Genomic DNA, 18,824 nt, shown 5'->3' on the forward strand with positions numbered 1-18,824 from the left:
AACAACACCTCGTTAAAGATAATCACAGGCATCTTGCTCAGTCTCCTGCTCTACTCTCTCTATGTGCCCATGATTGTGCAGCCAGAAACGACTCTAAAGTCACATTTAAATTCACCGATGATACCACAGTTGCTAAAGATGAGTCACAGTACAAGAGGGAGGTTGATTAATCTGTTCCAGTGGTGCCCTATGAACAATCTTGCTCTCAACATTAGCAAGGCCAACGTGCTGATTATTAACTTCAGGAAGAGAATACTAAGGGACCATGCATCTGCCTTCATTGGCAGAACAACAATGGCGAGAATCAACACCTTCAAGTTCCTGGGTGTACACAAGTTCCTGAGCCCAGCACATTGATGCAATCGCAAAGAAAGCTCACCAGCATCTCTACTATCTCCAACATTTGAGGAGATTCAGCATGTTACCGAATACTCTATCGAACTTCTGCAGGTGTACAGTGGAGAGTATGGTGACTGGTTGCATCAAAGCCTTTCTCAGTAATTAGAAGAGGGGATCAAATATTAAAGACCCACAATATCCTAGCCACACTCTCGTCTTATTGCTACCATCGGGAAGAGGGTAGAGGAGTCAGAGAACCATTACCTCCAGATTCAAGATCAGCAACTATCAGGCTCTTGAACCACCCTGTCCAACACAAACCGCAACCCTGCCTCAGTAGCGAACCACTCTGGAGTTTGCACTACAATGGTTGCACTACGTGATTTGTCTTTCGCACAATTGTGATTTGGTTAACTTCCATGATAAATGAATTGTTATTTTCATTTTGTTATTGGGTCTAATGTGCACCAAGTAAGACTCATTATTCCTGTGCATATCCAGTGTATATGCCTGGTATGACTTTCTTGACACTTGATTACAGCGCCATCGAGTGGAAAGAATAGAACACAGCATTGATTCCTCCTTGTAGAAATAAAGAATTGCAGATGCTGGTTTATACCAAAGATAGACACTAAGTGCAAAAGTAACTCGAAATCCTCCTTGCCTGGATCCAGTACTTCATCAGAACTGCTCTCGAATGTATGTTTTTTCACTTGGAAATTGAACATAAGAACACTACTATACCCATTACCCATTCAATAAGATTATGGCTGATCGATGCTTGCTTCACCTCCTCAATTCCTCAAACTTTCAAATCTTTATTTGTCTCCATCTTAAATGCATCCAATGATTTCAACTTTACTTTCGACTCTAGAGATACAGTGTGGAAACAGGCCCATCGACCCACCGAGTCCACGCCGACGAGTGATCACCCCCTACTCTAGCACCATCCAACACACTAGGGACAGTTTACAATTTACAGAAGCCAATTAATCTACAAACCTGTACATCTTTGGAGTGTGGGAGGAAATCGGAGCACCCGGAGAAAATGCACGTGGTCACTGGGAGAATGTACAAACTCCATACAGACAGCGCTCAAAGTCAGGATCTGTGGAAGAAAATTCCCTGACAGGATCAAACCAGGGTCTCTGATGCTGTGAGGTGGCATCTCTGCCGCTGCACCACTGTGCTGCCCCGGCTTCCATTACTATTGGCAGCAGAAAATTCCAGAGATTCACCTCCCTCCAAGAGAAGACTTTTGCAGGCACCTCAATATTAAATGGCTGGTCCTTATTTTGGTCCCCTTGTTTGTGACTCTCCTATCAATGAAAGCATCTCTACATCTAACCTGCCTGGCCACCTTGGATGCTGAGGTAGATAACTAATATGCAATTTGATAGAGGGAAGATGGATATTTTGGAAATGCATGGAAGTAGGAAAGGTTTTGTAACAATTGGAGGATCAGTGAAGATTAGGATTTTTTCTTGATACTAGGACATGCCTGTTGTGTTGAATGCGCCTTTTTTATTTCTGTACAGCACTGTGTAAAAGCTCTAAAAAGGCTCGCAATATCATGTTGATAAATATCACAGGTTGGGAATCTTTGAGTTCGAAGGGATATTTTCAGCTCGACACTAGTAGAGAGTTGAGACATTTGTGGGTATAGTGCAGCTATTTCAAGAAATTACATTTTCAGAAATAAGTGCAGCAGTAGGAAATCACTGGATTGTCAGTAAAAATCTATTTAGTTCCGTGACATCATCCTAGGAGAGAACAATACGGTCCTTATCTGGTCTGGCTTATATATGAATACAGAACCGCCATGCCTGATTTGCCATCTCAATTTAAGGACTAATAGGGACAAGAAATACTGGCATTGTTGACAGCTTCCACATCCAGCAATTGAATAAATAATATGAGGCCCCATTGCATTTGCTCCTCACAGATTCGGCTCCACTTTCCCTTCTGAATCTCATGTTCTTTGCCCCTGACGGAAATTAATGATCTCTCTGGAAGTCCTATATAGTCATAGAATAATACACTGTGGAAACAGGCCCTTCGGCCCAACTTGCCCACACCGACCAACATGTCCCAGCTACACTAGTCCCACTTGTCTGCGGTTGGCCCATATCCCTCTAAATCTGTTCTATCCATGTACCTGTCTAATGTTTCTTAAACGTTGTGATAGTCCCTGCCTCAACTACCTCCTCCGGCAGCTCGTTCCATACACCCACCACCCTCGTTGTTAAAAAGTTACCTGTCAGATTCCTATAAAATCTTTCCCTCTTCACCTTCCCTCTTTCCCTCTTCACCCTCTCGATTCCCCTACTCTGCACATGAGACTCTGTGCATCTATTCCTCTCATGATTTTATACACCTCTATAAGAACACCCCTCTTCGTTCTGCGATCCAGGGAATTGAGTCCCAGCCTGCTCAACCTCTCCCTATAGCTCAGGCCCTCTAATCCTGGCAACATCCTTGTAAATCTCTGCACCCTTTCCAACTTAACAACATCTTTCCTATAACTTGGTGCCCAGAACTGAACACAATATTCTAAATGCGGCCTCACCAACTTCTTGGATAACTGCGACATATCCTCCCAACTTCCAAATTCAATTCTCTGACTGATGATGGCTAATGTGCCAAAGGCCTTTTGGACCACCCCATCTACCTGTGACACCAACTTCAAAGAACTCTGTACCTGCACTCCTAGATCCCTGTGCTCTACAACACTTCTCAAAGCCCGACCATTCACTGTGTAGGTTCTGCCCATGTTGGACTTTCCAAAATGCAGCACCTCACATTTCTCTGTATTAAATTCCAACAATCTGTTGGAATCATGTCTCTGTATTAAATTACAGTAGTTATTATATCCCTACTGTAAGAAATTGCATTAGATTAGAGGAGGTAGTTGAGGCAGGGACCACCCCAACATTTAAGAAACAGTTAGGTGCATGTATAGGACAATTTTGGAGGGATATGGTCCAAACGCGGGCAGGTGGGACTAGTATAGCTGGGACATGTTGGCCGGTGTGGGCGTTGGGCCAAAGGGCCTGTTTCCTTACTGTATCACTCTATGACTCTATACCTGATCAGAGACTGTGAATGGAATATTGACTATACTTAATATTCACCTCGGGCCTTAAAGCCTTAGATCATTGTTTAAGTGGTGGAGCTGCAGGGATTAGATATTTCTTTAAATTCTTCCACCTAGAATTGGGTACTATAAAGTATACTGGTAACTAGTTCAAAATAGTTACAGGCCATTAGGGTGACCTTTTCAGTAGCACATTAGTAGAGTTGCTGCCTTATTCGATCTTGATTACGGGTGCCGTCTGTACGTAGTTTGTATGTTCTCCCTGTGAGCACGCGGGTTTTCTTCGGGTGCTCCGGTTTCCTCCCATATTCCAAAGACATGCAGGTTTGTAGGTTAATTGGCCTCTGTAAATTGTCCCAAGTGCGCCTGACTAGAATCTAGTGTACGGGTGATCGCTGGTCACAGCGGACTTGGTGGGCTGAAGGGCCTGTTTCCTCACAGTATTGCTAAGCTAAACAATACATGGCATTTAAAAAAACAATAGGAGGCATGGTCTAACTAATTTTAAGTATTAGCTGCTCACTCAGGAACTACTGAAAGGCAATGTCTTTTGTGGCTCTGGAGGGCAGGCATGCTGTACCCTCTGTGTGCAAACAGAGGACAAGGATTTGATTTCTGTAACTTGGAATTGTCCCAACCAAATAGGTGTAAGTGGTCATCATATTGCCTGTAGCCATCAGCTGTCACGTTTGACAGGCTGGGACGATGGAGGGTAGTAATCCAAAAGCATGACCTTTGCGATCCAGAACAGAGTTCAAATTTCAGAGCTATCATGAATTGAAATTCAATTAATGAATTAAAAGTGAAAATAATAATAATTAATGGCAATTGTATATTGAGCAAACGGTCATTAAAAACCCATTTGTTCATCAGGGGACTTTCTAGAAGAAAATAGCACTTTTCAGATCTGACATTCGAATATCAGCAATGTGGTTGACTCTTAACTGTCCTTTGAAATGACCTATCAAGTCACTTAGCAATGAAAGATGGGCCATAAATACTGACCTTGCCATTGATGCCTACACACTCTAAGTGATTTGAGAAAAGTACATCTAAATTGTGTTTTTGGTGAGGAGCCAGTCATTTAAGAGGCATTGATCCTGTTTCAATTTAATTTAAAGTTTGGCAAAGGAACTAGAGGGTATGTGAGTTTTTCTAAATGCAGCATGTTTTCTTGATTTATTGTCTGGTTAGTCTGAAGCAAAATATAGTTGTAAATTGATGAAAAATTAAGCTCTGCGTATTTTATAAAGTTGATGCTGTATAGGTGCATGTATAGGACAGGTTTGGAGGGATATGGTCCAAACGCGGGCAGGTGGACCAGCTGGGACATAGCTGGGACATGTTGGCAGGTGTGGGCGTTGGCCCAAAGGGCCTGTATAGCTGGGACATGTCATAGGAATTAATATTACTAAAGTGTCAAAATGCATGTGAATAATACTTTTGTACTGTGGAGATTATAACCCAGCCGTGTTCTGGAGAGAGCTTTCTGGTTATGGGAACACAAGTCCTTATCATAACAGGAACACCTTAAGGAGAAGAGTTTAATATCTCGTTCAGGCATCACTTTTGTCCTAAATATTTTCACATTTATAAAACGAGCATTGCTTACCACAGATGTGTTTAATACTGTGCAGAGGTTAATTCAGTTCACACATGTTCAAGGTAATGGATAAAGGAAACAAATATTTTTTTTATGCACTCATGATTTTTGTTACGATTTTTTTAAATTCAGGAATGAGATGTGCTTCACTGACCAGAGTAGTATTTATTGCACGTCTTTAACTGCTCTTGAGAAAATGATGGGATCTGCTATCTGTACTGCCACAATCTGTGGAGTGTTGGTTACATTCTAATTTGGCTGGGATGAATTGCCAAAAAGAGTGATGGAAACACTTTTAAAAATAACTTTCAAATGATATATACTTTAAAAAAAATTTTAAATCTGCAAAGCTGTGCAAAAGAGAAGAGTGCAACTAATGGAGATAGATCCTTAGAAAGCAAGCACGGGCACAGAGTAATTATCTTTGCAGTATGACTCGATTGATCGGGTGAAACAGAATTGCCTCTCCATGAATGCTGAATAAATGCCTCTATTATGTAGCTGTCATCTGTGGGCAATTACACCTCATTCTGAGGAATCGTTAACTGAACTTCTTTCTCCACCAAGCAGGTTTCACGGACTTACTGTTCTGGCACATACAGAGCGGGCCCAATGAGACAGATCAGCTTGGTGGGAGCAGTGGATGAAGAAGTTGGAGATTACTTCCCAGAATTTCTTGATATGTTGGAAGAATCGCCATTTTTGAAAGTAAGTTGACTGGGGTAACTTTCATTTTGCTGCAGGGTGGTATTTATTTCTTGCGTAGTGCTTGCTTCTGACTCAGAAAATTGTGGTTCACGGCCTAGTCCAGACACAAGAGCCCATATTCTAAGCTAGCATTCTCACTGTTTGAGTTGCCTTTCAGAAGAAATCTGCCCTCTATTGCAGTCGTAATAGATCCTATGCCTCCCCCTGTTGTAAGGAGGAGCAATGGAGTTGTCTCCAACATTCTGATTAACATTACCGAAACAGATAACTGGTTATTATCAGGCTGCTGTGCATCTGTTAGAATTATTACAGTTTCCAGCTTTACAATATTTACCAGCTTTGCAACAGTGCCAATAGTTTCAAAACATGTTCTATTGACAGAAGTGTTTTGGAAGATCCTGAGACCTTTAACTGTGCTCCCGGATTTGCTATCTCATCGTTGAGCAACTGCGCTGCCTTAGTTTGCCACAAGGAATATGATGCCCTGGGGATTTGATGAGAAAACATCCGGTGGTTTTGTGTAGAAACAAGGAACTGAGATGCTGCAGACACAAAAATAGATACAGTGCTGGAGTACTTCAGCATCACTGCAGTCTGTATGAAAGGTCATGCACATTTGGTGCTCATGTGTTCGGTAATAGAGTCCTTAGACTACATAATGCACCACGTCATCCAAAAGTGATTTCTCTTTCTTGGAGAATTGAAAGAAACCATCCAGTCCAACAAAGGGAAAGGTTTCATTTGCATAGGTACGTCTATTCCCTGCCCCATTATGTACCCCCATCGCCTGCCCCATTATGAAATAACTTGTGGTTACATAAAGCCCTTCACTGCCTTATCACATCCTAAGATGCATAATCGATGAAATACATTTTGTAGTGTAGTCACTGTTACGATGTGTGAAATGTGGTAGTCAATTGGAACCAAGCAAATACCCACGAAGAGCAATATGGTAGTGACTAGAAAATCTTCCAGTGATTCTGTTTTATAGAAACATAGAAAATAGGTGCAGGAGGAGGCCATTTCGCCCTTCGAGCCAGCACCGCCATTCATTGTGATCATGGCTGATCATCTACAATCAGTAACCTGTGCCCAACTTCTCCCCATATCCCTGATTCCACTACCCCTTGAGCTCTATTTAACTCTTGTTTAAATTCATCCATTGAATTGGCCTCCACTACCTTCTGTGGCAGAGAATTCCACAAATTCACAACTCTCTGGGTGAAAAAGTACAACTGTGCTGTTTATTTGAAGGATAAATATTTGTTGTCATACAGAGAGATACTCAACTCATTGAAATAATGGCACAAGATTTTTCAGGTCCACCAGAGGGGCCAAATAAGGCTTTATTTTAATTAAAAACCCATGGCTATCTAGACTACACTTCTTCCCACCCTGATCCCTGTAAAGACTCTATCCCCTACTCCCAATCCCTCCGTCTATGCTGCATCTGTGCCCAGGATGAGGTTTTCCATACTAGATCATCGGAGATGTCCTCATTCTTTAGGAAACGGGGTTCCTCTCTTCCATTATAGATGAGGCTCTCACTAGGGTCTCCTCAATATCCCGCAGCTCCGCTCTTGCTCTGTCTCCCCCCTCATTCGCAACAAGTACAGAGTCCCCCTTATCCTCACCTTCCACCCCATCAGCCATCGCATACAGCATATAATCCTCCAACACTTTCACCACCTCCACGGGATCCCACTACTGGCCACATCTTCCCATCTCCACCCCTTTCTGCTTTCCGCAGAGACCGTTCCCTTCGCAACTCCTTGGTCAACTCGTCCCTTCTCACCCAAACCACCCCCTCCCCAGGTACTTTTCCCTGCAACCGCAGGAGATGCAACACCTGAACTTTTACCTCCCCCCTTGACTCCATCCAACAACCCCAACAGTCTTTTCAGGTGAGGCAGAGGTTCACCTGCACCTCCTCCAACCTCATCTACTGTATCCACTGTTCCAGGTGTCAACTTCCATACATCGGTGAGACCAAGTGCAGGCTCGGCGATCGTTTCGCTGAACACCTCTGCTCAGTCCGCCTTAACCTACCTGATCTCCCGGTTGCTCAGCACTTTAACTCCTCCTCCCATTCCCAATCTGACCTCTCTGTCCTGGGCTTCCTCCATTGTCAGAGTGAGGCCCAGCGCAAATTGGAGGAACAGCACCTCATATTTTGCTTGGGTAGCTTACATCCCAGCAGTATGAACATTGACCTCTGACTTCAAACAGCCTTTGCTTTCCCTCTCTCTCCATCCCCTCCCCTTCCCAGTTTTCCCACCAGTCTTACTGTCTCCAACTACATTCTATCTCTGTCCCGCCCACTCCCCTGACATCAGTCTGAAGAAGGGTCTTGTGGGGAACAAGGCGAATGGGACCAGGCTCATAATTTTCATATAACTAGTCCATTCACATTTGTCAAAATTAAGCTAAGCACTTGTGGAAAATGTGGGTATCTAAACTATACTTAGCTTTCCATTGAGATGTGATCAATTGTCTGCATGATAGAAATAAGTTGAATGTTGTGGATTGAATGGATTGATGAGATGTCTGTGCAATTATTGTTTAGAATTTTTTTTGGGACATTTTGCCAGTTTCTTTATAATTGTTCTCATGTCAAACTATCAATCCAATACAACGATACATTTCATTTGCAATCCCCATTCGGATGTAGTTCTCTCGAGTAGGAATCGTTTGGAAGACTGTTGGAAGTTAACTATCGAAAATATTGCACACTAGCCCAAAAGGTTTTCATTCCGTAGTTGGATGAAAACTTGATATTTTGACTCAGAAGTGAAGTAATAATGACATTCATTTTAAAGTCGAGTTTATTGGCACAAATATGGTGATGTGGATGTACAATGACAACCTTGTGCCTGTGATGATGCTGCAAGCAAGATTTTCATTGCACATGTACCTCACCGTACTTGTGCAAATGGCAATAAACTTGACTAGAAAAGTAAAATCGCTATTTCTCTTCCAAGTCACCATTTTGTTTCTATCCACCTCCTGTAGACTTTTTTTTTGCCACAATGGTTATTATGGTTCAAGAAGGCAGTTCACCACAATCGTCTTGTAGTGATCGAGTACACGTTGTCCTTAGAAGCAATGATTCCTCCTGAGGAGGATATAAAATAAGTAAGAAGTAGAAACAAAGAACTGTAGATGCTGGTTAATACACAAAAGGACACAAAGTGCTGGAGTAACTCAGCGGGTCAGTCTGAAGAAGGGTCTCGACCCGAAATGTCACCCATTCCTTCTCTCCCGAGATGCTGCCTGACCTGCTGAGTTACTCCAGCAATTTGTGAATAAATCGGGTCATACAGCATTCCTGGAGAACATAGATAGGTGACATTTTGGGTCGAGACCCTTCTTCAGGTTGATTGTTGGGGGGAAGAAGAAAGCTGGAAAAGGGAAGGCACAGGGCAAAGCATGGCAGGTAATAGGTCGGTATGGGTGAGGGGGCGGGTGGGGTTGATAGGCAGATGGTTGGAACAAAGGCCTAGAGATAAGGAAGGAAGATGTGAGACAGGTCTGAAGAGTTGCGGATTGTAAAGACAGAGAAAGGAATGTGGCGGGAGGATAGAAATAAGGCATAGGGGAGGAGAGGGGAGGGGGGTGCTAGTGAGGGGATAGCTAAAGTTGGTGAAGTCAATGTTCATACCATTGGGTTGTAAGCAACCCAAACAGAATATGAGGTGTTGTTCCTCCAGTTTGCTTCACTCTGTCAATGAAGGAGGCCCAGGACAGAAAGGTCAGTATGGGAATTGGAAGGGGAGTTAAAATGGTTAGCAACTGGGAGATCCAGTAAGCCTTGGTAGACCGAGTGCCATGGACAAATGAGAACTTTTGAAACTTATCAATAGAACAACACACTCTGCTGAAAGCCACCAGAGAGATGAAGAGGTTTCTATTAGAATAGCGTGAATCATTATGAACTGGAATGCACCACCGAAAAGCTTGGTGGTAACTTTAAAATGGTGCTGGATAAATATTACAAAGTACAAAGTATTTACGGAACATGTAACAAATGCAACTCAGCAGACTCATGTAGCTGGTTATGCAATTTTTACAAAATGTGATTTAAAAAACTTTGCAGGACTGAAGGAAAGTTCAAATTGACGCCAGTAAGAATGTTTGATAAAATTGGCCATAAGGCAACACGGGCTGAGTGGATTGCTTCTGTACTCTTATTCTACGTAATTTGGCCATTTATTATGCACGTGGGATCCTGGATTGTTCTCAGTCATGTTTTATGGGTGTATCTCCATAACCAGATGACTCTGCCTTGGGGGACACTGTCCAACCTTCAGCTGCACTGCCGGTCGCAGAGTGACGATGGCCCTATAATGTGGGTGAGACCCGGTGAACAGATGATTCCAACTGCAGATATGCCAAAGTCCCCCTTCAAGAGGCGACGGTAGGAATATGCCTGTGACGTAACAACTTTTGATCATCTTTCCCATGAATCATGGAAAGCTTGGCTTTGACTCCTTTCCATTCTTTCACAGATCAATGAATGAAATCAAGAATCTCCAGTATCTACCTCGGGCCAGCGAACCTCGCGAAATACTCTTTGAAGATAGGACGCGAGCCCATGCAGACCATGTGGGGCAAGGCTTTGATTGGAAGAGCACTGCAGCCGTAGGCGTGCTGAAGGCTGTGCAGTATGGAGAGTGGTAAGAAGATCATGGTTTCCATCTACTTCTTTCCATTGCAGATTTATTCAGCATGTGGGGCCATTAAAGTTAATTGTACCTACCATACTCTCAACAGTGCTATATCAAGTAGCTCCTTTACTAATCAGCTCATTCCTCGTCCTGCTGTTCAGGGGAAGATACTGGCTGTGAGCCCTAGCGTTGATCAATGATAACCTCAGCATTCAGGGTAAAATCAGCTGATGACTGCTACACAATGGGAGGAATGTGGGCAGCATGCAGAGCTAATTCTCAGAGGATGTTGTTTGAGTTAAGAGGCAACCATGGTTTATTTTCCTGGATGCAGAGAAGGCTAAGATGTACAAAATTCAAGGGGATAGATAGGCAAGATGGGAAGAAACTTTTCCACATATAAAAATGACCTAAATGATCTAGAGGGCATAGATTTAAGATGAAAGGGGTAAAGGAATCTGAGGAAGAACTCTTCCCCTCCCCCCCTACCCTTTCGGAAATTAAAGGATAGAAATTATTTTGAAATCCCACTTAATAAAACGTGTGTTCCCTTCTTGGCAGGAGTGACCAGATTCGGATAACCAAAGACGTGGTATGTTTTCATGCAGAGGACTTTACAGATGTTGTACAACGATTGCAGCTGGATCTACATGAGCCACCTGTGTCACAGGTATTATGTTCAACTCTTGCTCCAGAGTTCAGCAGAGGTTCGCATGTAGAGTTACTCGTGCACCATGTTGTCCAGTGGATGTTTGACTCATTGCGCCATGTTGCAGAGTTTTGTTCCTGAAACCTGCCATCTCAATAGTCGTTTATTTGTCACATACACATAAATGTGTAGTGAAATGAAAAATTACCCGCAGTTCAAAAATAAGACCAATAAGAATAATCAATAAAAATGCAATAACACATACAATCATAAACTAACACCAAACAAAAGAAACATCCATCACAGTGAGTCTCCTCCAGTCCCTCCTCACTGTGATGGAAGGCCAGAATGTATTTTTCTCTTCCCCTGCCGTCTTCTCCCACGGTCAGGGTGTAGTTGCCATGTCGGGGCGGTCGGGACTCCCGACATTGAAGCGCCACGCCGGACGGTGAAAATCCCGCGGTCTATTTCAGGCCGCGCCGGACGGTGAAAGGTCCGCGGCGGGCCGACCCAAGACCCGCGATTCGGGGTGGGCGAAGACGCTGCCGCTGCTGGAGCTCCCGATGTCGGCCCCCACCCAGGGGCCTGCGGGCTTCCGACGTCCAGGCGACCCCGCGCCGGAGCCTCCGGAGACGAGTCGCAGCCGCTCCCGCAGCATCCGAAAGCAGCCAGCGCCGCAGGTGGTGAGTCCGGGAACCAGAGCCCGGGTGGTCCCAGCCGGAGCCCGCCAGCTCCAGGTGCATGGCCGGTGGTAGGCCGCAGCGGGAACGGAGACACGACACAGAAACAAAGGTCGCGTCTCCATCCGGGAGAGACACTTTTACAGTTCCCACCCCCCCCCCCACATAACACACAGCCGCAAACACTACATCATATTTAAACTACAATTAAGACAAAAACAACAAAAAACACAAAAGACAAATGGACTGCAGGCAAGCCGCAGCTGCGAGGGCAGCGCTGGCTCCTCCCAGACTGTTAGACTGTTCACTCTGTGGTTGTGTCAAGTATGAGAAAACCCTTCCCAGGCTGACATCAGCTCACACTTGCAGGGTAAAAACAATTTTGAATTGAAAATTAGAATATACAACAGTACAATACCTTTTTCACACAAAGGGTAGCATAGGTACCCTTTACAGAGGAGGTAGTTGAGGCAGGGACTATCCCACCATTTAAAAAACAGTTAGACAGGTACATGAATAGTACAGGTTTGGAGGGATTGGACCAAATGCTGGCAGGTGGGACTAGTGTAACTGGGACATATTGGCCGGTGTGGTCGTTGGGCCCAAGGGCCCGTTTCCACCATCATCATTCATCTTCATTATCTAAAATAAAAACTCTCACCAAATTTGTGAGACAAAACTCCCCCGCACACAAAAAGCCCACACTTTATCTGTGATTTTCTAAATGAGAGTAGATTCTGTGCCAAAGAATCTTCAGTAATTTCTCTACTGCTGAGGTAAGGCTCACCAGCCAACAATGTGATTGAGTGACAATGTCTAAATAATGTAGGTGTTAGCTGCTTTGCCCCAAATACTTCTGAGCCAGTGTCATTTACAGCAAGGACAATGTACTAAACGGATTTCTTCCTTCTCAGTGTGTGCAATGGGTGGACGAAGCAAAGCTGAACCAGTTACGGAGAGAGGGTATCCGCTACTCCAGAATCCAGCTCTCAGACAACGACATTTATTTTATTCCTCGAAATGTCATACACCAGTTCAAAACTGTGTCTGCTGTTTGCAGCCTAGCGTGGCATATACGCCTGAAGAGCTACCACCAGGAGGAGACAAAAACAGAACCAAACACAGACTCTGACATTGCCACTAAAGAAATGAAGACAGAAAGTTGTTCAAATGATTTGGCCGTGGAGCCTGAAGTCCAGGCCAAGTTGCCTGTAATACAGGAAGATCACAGTCATCATCCCCAAGATCAGCACCATTTTCCACAATAACGTGTGTATATACTCGACTTTTTAAATAAATATTTTTTCTTTCTTTTTAAACAGGGATGTGAAGTTTTAGTTTTATAAGTTAGCTGGGATTCAAATTTTAGCGAAGAGATCGTGCCGTTCTTAAAGTGTATCCCTTGAATTGCGGTGACATTAAAATGCACTCAGCCAGTGAATGCCAGCCCTGTTTACACAGATCGTCAGGCCACTTACGGCTAGGATTTTAGCTCTTTTAATCTGTTTCCGGTACAGTCCTGAAAAGGTAATGGTCTTTTGAACGTGCGCTTCATTTCAGAGAGCATAATACAGCATCAGTGTAACTAGCACGATAAACCAAACATAATTGAAGGATTCCATTCTTTATCTTCAGAATAGAGTGTGAAATTGCCGACTTGCCACTCTGCCGATTTGCACCTTACTGGCAGCCAGACAATTCATCTGTGGATGAAATACAACATGAGGATACAACATGAAATACAACATGAGGATTTCCTAGTCTTCACTCATTTCTTTGAAGCAAGAAAAGCAGTATCTTTGCCTACTCTGCGTCTCTTCATGGTTTCAGTCCCGCACCAGTGTCATTAACCGTTAACTGCCCCTTGAATTGACCAAGGTAACCAGCGAATTTACAAAAGTAGGAGATGGTGTTTGAACAGGAGTAATAGATTCCAGGTTCTGCCATAAACAGAAAATGAACATCTAAAAATCTTGTAACAAAAACAAAACTCTAGCCATGGGCTGTGTGTGTGAAATGTTTGATTAGTAATTGTCTGACAAAATAGACTCCCGATTGGGTAGAAATAGTACAGTACCACAAAAGTGGGTAGCTGGTCTATGTCAATGTTTAAAGCTAATGCAAAACTAAGCCATCCTTAATTACTGCATCTGATTATACCATATACCAGTCGTTTTGTGCATGAAGCCTCCATGGAATGCATGTGTTCTTAGCCACCACCTCTCTAATGGTGTTGATGTCTGCAACTCTAAAGGCATCCCCATGACCATAGCATTTTAAAATAATGTTTAGATCAATATGCACGCACAGATTTTCCCCAGCTTTGAACACTGAGGGATTGGTTGCTCCTCAGAGGCTGGTTCTGAAAGTCTTTACAATTTTAACATTGTCCCAAACTCCTGTTGGAATTCATTGCTGATATTCATGAGTTGTTTAGTATGATTACTGAGATACTGGTTTCACTGATACCTTATGTCCAGGTCAGTGATGGCCTCAGCTGTGAAGTCAGCTTTCCCAAAATTTCCCACTGTTAAGTTGCAGGTGTTGAGTTCCATTCGCCTTTGGACTTTTGAGTTGAAGTATGTGATTTAGTCACTCGCTGTACTCCAGCTTAAAGGGCCTGTCCCACTTAGACGATTTTAAGGCGACTGCCGGTGACTAGGCTGTCACCAACTGTTCGCCGGATGTCGTGGGAATGATCGTGAGGAGTCTTCCAAAAATCATAGTGGATCTCGGCGTGTCGCTGAGAAATCATCCGGTTTGAAATTTCTTGGCGACAGCTGGCTTGTCGCCAGGTATCGTTGCTTATTGTGGGTGCTGTCGCCTGCTGTCCCCAGTTTGATAGGTTCTCTTAGATGCATTTAGAAGCACATAATATTAAAATAAGTAAAGTCATTTCAAAATACCATAAAATGCTTGTGTTTAACCAATTTATTTACCGTCAGGACATTTGACAGGTAGATTGGAGGTGACAGTTTGACGGTCAGGTAAGCGTGGGAATTTTCACGATGTTTATGGCCATCAGCCATTACATTTAAAGTGGGCTCCAAACCCAGATATGCAACCCAGAAAACAGATATGCATCTCCCTTACATTTTCAAAGAATGCCCACACACAACTTTCACAAAAATCCACTTAACCACTTTTTAAATTATTTTTTTAAATACAGCTATTAGTAAACTGGAAGTAAATCCAGTTTATGCCTTGTTACAGTGAAGCTTGGTTTTTAAGTAACCCATACAAGGTGTTATAGTTCAAAACTGTCAAGTACTTACCGACTTGTCAGTGATTTCAGCGAAAATCAGGACGCCAGAGAAGTATTGACAGCGTGGGAATTTTTGCGATGTTTCCGAAGACAGTGTAAGGATTATGGAAGATAAGTGGAATTAAGATCCAAATTGGATGTAATCAGATTGAAAGGTAGAACAGGCTCCAGAGGTTGAATAGTCCAATGCTCATCTTTCCTTCTCTAACTTTCCTTCTCTAACTTGCTCTTTGCCAGGCCTCTGAACACAGGAATTACCAGTTCACCTTTTGATCCGTTGCATGATGCAAAGTTGAGGTTGTTGCTGAATAGTGGTAGAGCTGCTGCCTTACATCGCCAGAGACCCAGGTTTGATCCTGACTATGGGTGCTGTCTGTATGGAGTTTGAACTTTCTCCTCATGACCTGCATGGGTTTTCTCTGGGATCGCTGGTTTCCTCCCACACTCCAAAGTAGTACGTTTGTAGGTTAATTGGCTTGGTATAAATGTAAATTGTCCTTAGTGTGTAGGATAGAGTTAGTGTACGGGGATCTCTGATTAGTAGGGACTCTGTGCGCTAAAGGGCCTGTTTCCACGCTGTATCTCTTAACTAAACTAAAACAAAACTAATGACAGCAATAAGTCCTTATTAGTCTGCAATAGACTCCAATAAAATGTGAGGAAAAAAAGCTTTGGTAGAAAGCTTCGAGAGCCATATCTCATCTTCGACAAATAAGTTACTTAGTGTTGTAATTTTAATATTGGCTAATCATTGCTTACTCTCTCAATACAGCCCAGTTTTAAATTGCCAGCTGGCTATTTTTACATCAGAATAAACCTTCCTCTAATTCAACCTCTGTACGATATTGAGAATGATGGCCTTCTAAAGAAAAGAAATCATTCTTGTTACATTTTGTCTAGCTTCAATTTAGTTTGTTTTGCAGTAATCTGATGCTGAACTGACTTGGCTTTTGCAATGTGTAGAAAATGTCCTAAGAACAGTATGCATTTGATCCAGAAGGATCTACTGAGTAATGTTGGACATACGAGCCCAAATCCTGAAAGTACAAGGAAACTCTTTGTGTTAATTGCAGCATTTCATTTTCTGAACTGCCTGCCTCTAAGTGCAAGTCATACACTGCGGTCGATCACTGTCCTGCACCAATCACTGACTGGAGCTAATCGACAGAAAGATTAAAATAGAATTTATTTGTAATCTCTCCTGAGACTAATATCCACTCAGAATTGAAAGAAAATGCATGGATTTGTTTCCCCATCTTGCTGATTGAAAGGGCCAATTCCAGGGAGGAACATAGGGTTGATGTTTGTGACTTGGAAAGCACTGCCACAGATTGGTGATCCAGTTTAACCAGACTTGCTTTCAAAGGTAAATAGGAAGATTACTTGAAATGGAACATTTCCCTGTCCTTACTTTCCCCACTAAGCCAAGACAGGCGTGAGCAGTCATATGGTGGACACCCATGCTACAAGATTACAATACAAGTTTGTCTTTTCACCGTGCCTTAGTTTGTTCTGTTGATCTGTGTGCTTCTGCTTCAGGGGCAATGAAAGTGGGATCAGGAAGCCAGTCGGACGCAGAGGAAAGTACATGGCACAATGGCTCAAAGTGCTTTGAACTCAGAAATGTATTGCCTAATTTGAATTCAGTTGAATCCCAAGTGTTGCCTCGGTGTGATGAAGAAATTTGGAGTAGACTAGTGCTGCATTTTAAAATGACATGACAATACCCAACTCACACTGACACTCAGTGGACAGCTAAAGTAACATTTGGGCTGAAGTGAGGATAGGCTCGTACACGTCCACTGCAGCTCAAAAACACTCGGCAGGTAACACAGAACACACACAGCAGGTACACAACAAAAACATACAGCAGGTACATATGAACGACCACTTGCGAGTTCACTTCGGCTGTGGGGTTGCAGGCATCTTCTGCCACCGAGGAGCTCGGTTGGCGGCAGCATTTCCCACTTGCGAGCTGCCTACATTACCAACATTATGACCCTTATATTACCTTGAGTTTGGATGATTAAGGGATCTAATCAAGGTGCTTAAAATGATGAATAGATTCAATAGATCAGAGAAATCTGGTTTGGGAATTCAAAGCAAAGGGAAGTGATTTTAAAACATTTTGTCTCAGAAAGAATATAATTCTGCATCTCTGTGCAAACTCAGTAAAGTTCACCCAGAACACAGCATAGTTGTGGATATGGAGGGTCGGGTTAAATTCTTGGACTGAGATGCATGGAATTTTAAGTAAGAATTATAGATTAATGGTGGATGATAGGAGTTGAAGTGGAGCCTGGATGTAACATGCATGAGGGATTGAGTGGCCTCCTGGTCCTCTGTTCCACAGACTCTGTTTGGTATGGAAGCAATTTAACATTGACAAGAGTTGCAGTGTTCTGGGGGTATGTAGGAAAATCACTGAAGCGTCTGAGCGAAATGGGAAAGATCTTTGCATTGACCAATTTTAACACTCTTCATGTATCATTCATTCAACCAATTCAACAAAAATGGCCAGACTTAAGAAAATCCGTTTTTGTGGGACAGGTTTTGTGCATGGAATGAAACTGGCTACATGTACTCTGCACTTTGAACGCCGAGTGGCACCACTGCGACATGTATGCACTTTGGTATGTTCTGCCTCGGCATTCCCTCCCTGACAATCTTTCGCATAATATCCCCTATGAGATCATACAAAATCAGGGCATTTGCCCCGTCGTATCTTTTTCCAGCCCAAATGACTCCCCAGCTGGTAAGTTGGACTTTTTGTCCCAGCTTTACATGATGGAGATGTTGAATGTCAATGCTGCCCTTCTGCCTGCTTGGTTTTGTTGCTGCTATAGATTTGTCCAGTTCCTCCATTCCAAGTTAGTAGCACTGCATGGCTCTCTCACCGGTTTCATCAATTAATTTTCAATTTCAACATCAGTTTTCTAATGAGCCAACGCACAGCTCTCTTCAGCCAATCCTATATCTGTTCCAGTTCCAGTCATATGCTGCCCTTAATACCGAGAAGGTATTTATTCTCAAAATGCTGGAGTAACTCAGCAGGTCAGGCAGCATCCCTTCTCTCCTGAGATGCTGCCTGACCTGCTGAGTTACTCCAGCATTTTGTGAATAAATACCTTTGATCTGTACCAGCATCTGCAGTTATTTTCTTACACCTTAATACTGAGACATCAACAAAAGCTGAATAGAGGGGAAAATTAATTTTTTTAAAGAATCTATATAATGCAATGTGCAATCAAGTGATATCTGTGTAAACAGGGTTCCTGAGCAACAAGCACTTGCTAACACAATGGACAACCTTTATATTGAAAAATAATGTTATCCTTCAGACACAGGATAGGGGAGGTGTTGGGGCTGGGCTAGGAATTCCACAAACGCATTCTGTTGTCTTGTCCTGAGATTTTTAGAGCTTAAATTTTGGTTGTTCAGAGTAAAACTTGCTTCCCAGGCACTTGTATTTTTTATTCACTGTAGTGTATTTGTAATTTTTTATCCATTTATAAACGTAAGCTGTTTTCAAAGGAAAAATGGCTCCTTTAAGATATTGTAATATTGTACCTAGCAGGAGAATTCTTTCAGGTTTATCTTACTTTACCAATAGTCAGCATTATTGAAATGCTTCAGTGTATCGAGCAGTAATTTATGAATACATTTACTTTATTTTTGAACATTTCTATCAGTGTAGCAGAGTTAATGCCCAAAAGGGTATTGTATTTTTGTATTTCTGTTAAGTATATTTACATTAATGTAAACTTTTCAGCCAATCTGCATGCATTATTGATATCATTGGCATATAAATCCTCA

At 42.8% G+C, this 18,824-nt stretch overlaps 1 protein-coding gene across 2 annotated transcripts in view; it reads left to right on the plus strand.

Moving 5' to 3' along the window:
- LOC144605382 (lysine-specific demethylase 9-like) overlaps positions 1–18,038 on the plus strand; it is a 75,752-nt gene extending 57,714 nt beyond the window's left edge. The window contains exons 3-7 of one of the 2 annotated variants that reach the window (XM_078420543.1): positions 5,607–5,747; positions 10,022–10,164; positions 10,256–10,423; positions 10,976–11,084; positions 12,658–18,038. In XM_078420543.1, the coding sequence (XP_078276669.1) occupies positions 5,607–5,747; positions 10,022–10,164; positions 10,256–10,423; positions 10,976–11,084; positions 12,658–13,011 (915 nt within the window). In that variant the 3' untranslated portion in view covers positions 13,012–18,038. The remainder of the gene's footprint in view (positions 1–5,606; positions 5,748–10,021; positions 10,165–10,255; positions 10,424–10,975; positions 11,085–12,657) is intronic. The other variant, XM_078420544.1, reaches the window with a different exon arrangement.
- The last annotated feature ends 786 nt before the right edge of the window (positions 18,039–18,824 follow it).

Source organism: Rhinoraja longicauda, chromosome 24, assembly GCF_053455715.1.
Source record: "Rhinoraja longicauda isolate Sanriku21f chromosome 24, sRhiLon1.1, whole genome shotgun sequence".
Lineage (NCBI taxonomy): Eukaryota > Metazoa > Chordata > Chondrichthyes > Rajiformes > Arhynchobatidae > Rhinoraja > Rhinoraja longicauda.